The sequence below is a fragment of the Haliotis rubra genome, unplaced genomic scaffold (assembly GCF_003918875.1).
Source record: "Haliotis rubra isolate DU_JTF1 unplaced genomic scaffold, ASM391887v1 Scf42, whole genome shotgun sequence".
In the NCBI taxonomy this organism is placed as follows: Eukaryota; Metazoa; Mollusca; class Gastropoda; order Lepetellida; family Haliotidae; genus Haliotis; species Haliotis rubra.
This window is the reverse complement of record NW_025767102.1, coordinates 948,611-956,142: the sequence shown is the minus strand read 5'-3', so window position 1 is coordinate 956,142 and position 7,532 is coordinate 948,611. Positions and strand designations below refer to the sequence as shown.

The following is a 7,532-nucleotide window of genomic DNA, read 5'->3' as shown; positions in this document are numbered from 1 at the left end:
CACCCTGAAACAATCACCCCTCAAAACGTTTCTGGTCAGTGCGACAAAAATAATCATTAGACCCCAAAAAACCCACCTTAAGACTTTTAGTCCGATGGAACTGACCTTTATAGATTTTTAAAACTTCTTTTCTGACACAAGAACCTTCAAACTAAACATAGTTCCTGGACCGTGAGTGTAAGAAAATTCTCCATCTCCGTGTGGAACGGAAGTGACCTCCCACACGCCCTCTTCCGCCAACTGGTCTATAAGGGGAAGTAACCGGTCCCGTAAGTTGTCCGCGTTGTTGATGGTCTTGGTTGGAATAGCGAAAGTGATTCGACCACCTGGTGAATATAACTACTTAAATTATTTAGTAGGTGAATGTATGTTCGTTGTGTAAGGCCTCGGTCAGCATTATTCCAGCTACATGACGGCGATATGGAAATAATCGAATCTAGACAGCAATCCACTGATAGACATCATAAACATTGATCTATACACTGGGACATGATGCCACACATGCATCAACCAAGTCAAGCGAATCTGACCGCCAAATCCCGATAGTCGCAGCTCACGACAAGCATGGGGTGGTGAAGAATCGAAAATACACAATAGTTGATATTTCAGGACATTTGCTCAAGATCGAAATTAGGATTTGATTTGTTCCAGAAAATATCCTGGGAAAGCTTTTATGTTTTTCCTCGGGTTTTACAGATTTACAAACCCATATTCTGATAACATTCAAAATATTAAGAAATATATCGTCAGTTGTAAAGTTATGTGGTCTACCGACGATTACAACCAGAGTTGCTTACCATAACCACACAGCAGAAAAAACACACACAAAATAAAACTCGTGTAAAACCAATTTCAGCCAAGATCATCACCTGGTTTAACGATCCGAACCATTTCCTGGAAGGCGTCACAGGGAATCAGACCTTCATTAAAAGCACCCGATGCCACAATGTGGTCATAGTAATCTAAAAACATATAAGCACAATATTTAAGACATATAATTTCCATTTTACATCAATCAAAATCCATGCGCTACATAACGATAGAAGCGTGGGTAGATAAAGGTAATAACTGGAAACACTGTTCATCTGTGTTATTTGACAGGGAACGGTTGCAGCTATACGAATTTCAGGTAGTCTACCCTATATGTTATATATACATATTTTATGAATACACAATGCCATTTAGAAAGGAGCCAAATGTAACATATGCTATATTTTGGATTACATGTTCGAATCCCGGATGGGACTCAGTCCAACAAAAGTACAAGAATCTGCACTTTACTGAGATAGTGTAATACGCAAAGCAACATCTGTCATCATATTTTACATCAACACCTGAGGGTGGATAGGCTTGGAGTGGAGTGGACAGGCGAGGAGACGAGAGGAGCGGAGCGGAGAGGAAAGGAGAGGAGAGAAGAGAAGAGGAGTGGAGCTGATTGGAGAGGAGAGTAGCGGAGAGGAGAGGAGAGGAGGGGAGTGGAGGGAGGGAGAGGAGGGGAGAGGAGTGGTGAGGAGAGGAGTACAGTGGGGAGGAGAAGAGAGAAGAGGAGTGGAGTAGAGTGGAGAGGAGCGGAAAGGAGCGTAGAGGAAAGGAGAGGAAAGGAGTGGAGAGGAGGGGAGAGGAGTGGAGTGGAGAGGAGCGGAGAAGAGAGGAGAGGAGCGGAGTGGAGTGGTGAGGATAGGAGTACAGTGGAGGGGAGCTGAGAGGCGCGGATAGGAAGGAGAGGCACGGAGAGGAGAGGAGCGGAGTGGAAAGGAGAGGAGAGGAGAGGAGTTGAGAGGAGAGGAGAGGAGAGGAGAAGAGCGGAGATGAGATGGGATGAGAGGAGTGGAGTGCAGTGGAGTGGGGCGCAGTGGAGTGGAGTGGAGAGGAGAGGAGAGGAGCGCACAGGGGCGGAGAGGAGAGGAGTGGTATAGCAGAGGAGAGGAGTGGGGCTGAGAGGAGAGGAGCGGAGATGAGAGTAGTGGAGCGGAGTTGTATCTTGATGTCTGAGGAATGTCCAAGGTGATGACCGGCTGTAGCACTGACAGATGTACGAATTTTACTTAACGGGCAGTGATTGCAACAACATGGTCACCGAACCAGAATTGAATAGTCCATGACCTCGTGCATTTTTCTCCTTAAAAGAGATGTAAAGTAAAATCAGAAATCCAATCATTCATAAAGCATGTAAAACAAATATATTGAAGAAGAAAGTCTTTCCTTTCCTCTGTAGCCAAATATGTTAAAAAAACACTACTCGTGTGTCCGGAAACTACCGATAGTTATGAGCAGAGTTGACATCACGTGACCTTACATCATTAAGGCGTGTTGACTCGCTGGATCAGTTAAGTAGTTTACTAGCCAAATGTTGAATTTTCGAACAGGGTCTTCCACAAATTCTCCCATATCAATATTAGCCCGTTGTTAGTTAAGTAGTCTTGACAGCAGCACATAAAGCGAAGTGAGTGAGTGAGTTTTGATTTTACGCGGCTTTTAGCAATATTACAACAATATCACGGCGGGGGAGACAATCACACATTGTACCCATGTTGGGAATCGAACCTTGGTCTTCGGCGTGACAATGTTAACCAACCAAACTCAGTCAGTCAGTCAGACAATGTTAACCACCGCTTTAACCACAAGGCTACCCAACCACCTCAGAAAGCGAAGTAGATCTATCAAGTGAATCAAACATATGTCACTATGGAAAGACCCATATTTCAAATTTACAACGTATAACATTAATTTTCAAATTGGAACTTTTTCAGGCTAGATTTTATACTTTGTTTACTTATTTCCAACACATATAATCTCCGATGAAAATCATCAAACGATGTCGAGTCTTCTTCACATGTATATATTTTATGTTTTAGGTGTGACTCATGCCTACATAGAAAGTAATTCACAAATCCAGCATATGCTGATATTTTGAATAAGCACACACACAGAGAGAGAGAGAGAGAGAGAGAGAGAGAGAGAGAGAGAGAGAGAGAGACAGACAGACAGACAGACAGACAGACAGACACACACACACATGAATATTTGCCTATATAGAAAGTAATTCACAACTTGAGCATATGCTTGTATACATTTCAATAAGCACTACAAATACTAATGACTATTTGCCTACATAGAAAGTAATTCACAAATGGAGTTTATGTTTTATATTTTTAATAAGCATACACTTATACTAATGAATAGTAGATCTAAATAAAATGACTATACTTATCTGTTGTATTTCTGTTTGAATTGGGCAACTACGCCACATTCTTAATCACTTGACTTATTGACCACTTACATATATTTCAAGAAAGAAATCTCAAACATATTTCTATTTGGGTAGTTATGATGTCAGATATGTGGACCCATTGAACACGATCCAACTAAGCGTTTACTTTAATAGTGTTTCTCACCCGTTTCTATGGCATCGTTCCTGTCTTTGTTTATAAAGGCACAAAAGTATGTTCGGTAGATGTTGCGACGTTTGGCCATACTCAGCATCTCTTCTGCTGGATCCAAAGCATCGACGTGTGTGAACCCGTGATTCTTTAGCTGGAAAGTGTCAAGTACAGTTGCTCACACATAAGTATTTCTGGTCTGAAGAAAATCAAGAGATTGATTCCCCAACCATGACCAAAAATGTAAAATTATAAATAATAATAAGTTGTCAACCCTGTCAACATGAATTTTACGACCTGCAAAACATTTTAAGAAAAATATGTCATGTCTTCATTATTCAGTAAATATCCATGGTAAAATATTTCCAAGACATGAAAAGGGAAATTCTAAGTCTCTTAGTGGCACTTAGAAGCTGTCGTATCAGTAAAGACATTGCTGCTCATTTCTACTGGACCAACGCATAAGGATGTTCGTGTCTCATGTTTACACTGCAAGCTATATCCAGAAATACTCCTGTAGAAAAGAAGTAGCTAGATACTTTTGTCTTTTATTGATTTTTCCAAGGCATTTGGTACTATTAAACATGATGCACTTTTAAACTCCGTGGGGAAAGAAGGACTATCTGGGTTCTTAAACATCATCACACCTATGTATAATACACTTTCTGCTTATGTGAAAACCACTAAGGGTTTGTCAAGTTATTATTCCTTCAATGTGGGAATCCGTCAGGGGTGTATTATAAGTCCCAGTGAAGTTTGTTTGACAGCTTGTGGATGATTTCGATACTTTAGGGAGTGTCTCAGATGGTGTTCTGGTTATTGTAGTATAAGGAAAACAATCGGTATTGTTTTTATAGTTGCATCGTTTTTATGGGTTGTGAAAAGTTTGACATAAAGTACTCCTTGATCCTTCATCTCAAAGACGATGTCAAGTTCCTACATTTCGGCAAACAATCGATCGCGGGATTGCCCAAGAAAATGAATCATCAGTGTATTGTTGTTTGTGTTGTTGGTCTGTCTGTCTGTTTGGGTGTTCTTGTCTTTATAGATCTACTAGGATTAAATATGGAGGACATTTTTACTGTGGAATGTTCTAAGTGTAATAGTAACAGAATATGTACCCCTGTTATTTCTTATTACCAGATTATTTGGTATATATATCGAGCGGGCAACTGCCACTTTATTGACCAGAAAAAGACACTGCTAAACCCAGTTGAGCTCCTTTCCTTGAGGTTCTCTTTGAATCAGAATTTGCTCGGGTTGGCAAAACAAAACAAAGCACTTTGGACAAGAGGTTTAACCTATCCTTCAGGTACATTGATTATCTGTTATCGTGCGATAACAATCAGATAGCCAGTTTCCTTCCACCTGTAGATTTGACTAGTGGCTGGTTTCTAATGAGTGATATTAGAGTTATCTCTCTTCCATGGCTCACGTGCGCACGTGCAGATAAAGCCCGCCTCGCTATGAGAGAGCCCGTGGTTGGTGATTGTTTACCAGGAGACTACCGAGCATTAAAACAGTTTATTCGGAAGTTCACTCTTCTTGATATTCTTGTTAAAGTTGATACGGCAACTTACACCACCGATTCACCAACCTGAATTGGAAATAGAGGACACGAATGAGACTTTCCTTAAATGTCGAGCAATGTTTTGCATCCACACAAACTCCAGCCTTTGGTGTTTACATTTCTCGACTTTTGCGAGCATGTGACAAAATGCAGTTCGATGTTGTTTTACCCCGTGTTGATTCAGTTGAACAATTGACCAGATTTTGTATTTGTTCTTGATGAGTGCCACCGCTGGGGCAGGATGCGCTCACCTTTCGCGAACATCTGGTATCGCCATTATTTGATAGTAATGCATAAACACATGCTCACGATGTAGTCGGAATTGCACAATCGACTCTGCTTTTAGAAGAGATTTCTTATAGATGTGAAAACGATTTTGAGCTATTATTTACCTCATTTCCAAGAAGTCCTGTGCCAGCTGCAACGTCCAAGACTTTTAGTTTTGATCTATTTTCCTCTGGGATAATTTTAGCCATGAAGTCTCCGATAACTTCATGAGTTCTCCAACCAATGCTTGAATATACCTGCAAGCAGAATGCGATTTAGGCAAGTAAAGAACAAAGTCAATATATTTATCATGTCGTCTCGAAAGAAGCATTTCTTGACATGCAGATTTATACAATAAAAATGAAAATATTTTAAGGAGTAAAACCTGTCGAAGATGGCCAATAAAAATGCTAGAGTATCACATATACTGGACAAAAATAGTTAGGGATATATGTACATTTTGATATTACGAATAATGATCTATTTATTCATTGACACACTGATAAAATATCAATTATAAAAACACCAATATCCCTAACTTATTTGTCCAGTATATATGAACAGAAAACCAGCATGTAAAACTAAAAGAGTTTAATTAAATAAGACAATGCAATATAAAACACGGGCTATAGATCGCCAACAACTGAAGGTAGATCACCATACTAGGAACCATGGGGACTTACATTACTTTTGCAACCTGCATGGACCCTAGCTGGATTACAACTTCCCTTTAGCCGCTGGCGATGGTAGGAAGTTGTGCATTCAGTGTTATAATTCACAATAAAAAAACCATTTAGCAAGAGTGGCCATAACAAAGGCGAAACGTAATCTAAACGATCTTATGACTGATACTATTGTGACAATTGTGAACACTAGTTACGGATTTCAGTTACCTCTTCATAGTCTTCAGCAAAGTCGTTGAACATGTCTGCGATATCAAGAGGCGTCAGTTTCCTTCTGAGGCTGAACTCAAACCGTGCCTGTGTGTGACGTCCGGCCATATCCTAGTAAAGTGCTAAATATTACTGAAATGATTTCCATATTCACAGCAAATACTGAATGTACAAAACAATTTTGCAAACAGTAGCATCAAGGTATATATTGTCACCGATGGGGACTTTGCTCTCTATATAGTGCTAAGACCCCTTCAGTGACAATATATCCCTTGATGACGTTTCTTATGCGTTTCAAGCCCCTGTGGGTTACATGTCTATCTTCAGAAGTCCATTGCACTGCCACCGTTTAAAGCAAATACCACCTTAAGTATACTGTGAAAGCTGCATGTGAAATTCTGGACCTCCTCTTTAAAAAAATTGAGATAACACATGTAGGAAAGAAGAGGGCAACCCACCCCTTGATGATCTGTTCCAATATGCATATAAATCTCGTTTTACGCTTGAATTGGCAAAAGAACTCATTTGAACAAGGCCTTTAACTTAGCTTCAGTTGTATCAATAATCTGCTAATTCAATAACAATGAAATAGCCAGTTCTGTCCCACTGAATCACCTACCTGAAGATATCAGAGAAACTGTTCTATAGACACTTGAAGTACAATCGAGCTTTGTTCTTTCTATACTCTCCAACCAATGACAGCATGCCAGTCACTAGGTGTAACGTAAATACAGGTGGAAAATAAGAAAATAACAGGTACGTCAAGTGTAAATCTTATTTCTGTAAAGCATGTGTTAAATATCATGCATTGAATGTGTAAGATAGTTAGGCTAGTTAGGCTGCACAGGGCGGGCATATGAATATTATCTGCTAAAGCATGGCTGTAACAGCTGGAATCCCATCGGCGTTTTGACTTGGTGGGGTTATTTTCTTTGTAGAAATTAGGCTTGTTATTCAGGGCAGGGACAGGGTTAGGCAAGGCCTAGGCGAGGCTAAAACAATACATCAGGCTTACAGTAGGCTTCTGTGTGCTGGTCCATTTATCTCTTGAGGGGTAAGGACCCACTAGGCACGTGCCTAGTATGCTTCTCCCCATTGATATTCAATGGGATGGGCCAGTGAGGAGAATCTCATTAACAGATGGATCAGTCCATTGAACATTTCTTTTGTAGGCATTTATTGGGTAATTTTCAGAGCATGAAAGTTGTAGGTTAGGGTATAAATGACAATGTTCCTTTCGAAATTAAGACATATTATAAACAATAAGGAATATAGCTAAAATAGATAGAATTATCATTAAAACGCCCGCATGTTATCAGAAATGAGCGGGCCACTGTAACTTGATAATGCCCCCAAACTGCTTGACGACGGTGACGTCATAAGGATCTCAGCTCTTGATGTTCAATCACCTACGGCTCGTGT

At 40.2% G+C, this 7,532-nt stretch overlaps 1 protein-coding gene across 1 annotated transcript; it reads right to left on the bottom strand.

The window, feature by feature from the left end:
* Nucleotides 1-3,378: 3,378 nt before the first annotated feature.
* LOC124288514 lies at nt 3,379-6,218 on the bottom strand. Its single transcript, XM_046725036.1, has 3 exons — nt 6,111-6,218; nt 5,343-5,474; nt 3,379-3,534 (listed from the first exon to the last, which is right to left on the bottom strand). The coding sequence occupies exons 1-3, from the start codon at nt 6,216-6,218 to the stop codon at nt 3,379-3,381; spliced, it is 396 nt and encodes a 131-aa protein (XP_046580992.1).
* Between the last annotated feature and the right edge of the window lie 1,314 nt (nt 6,219-7,532).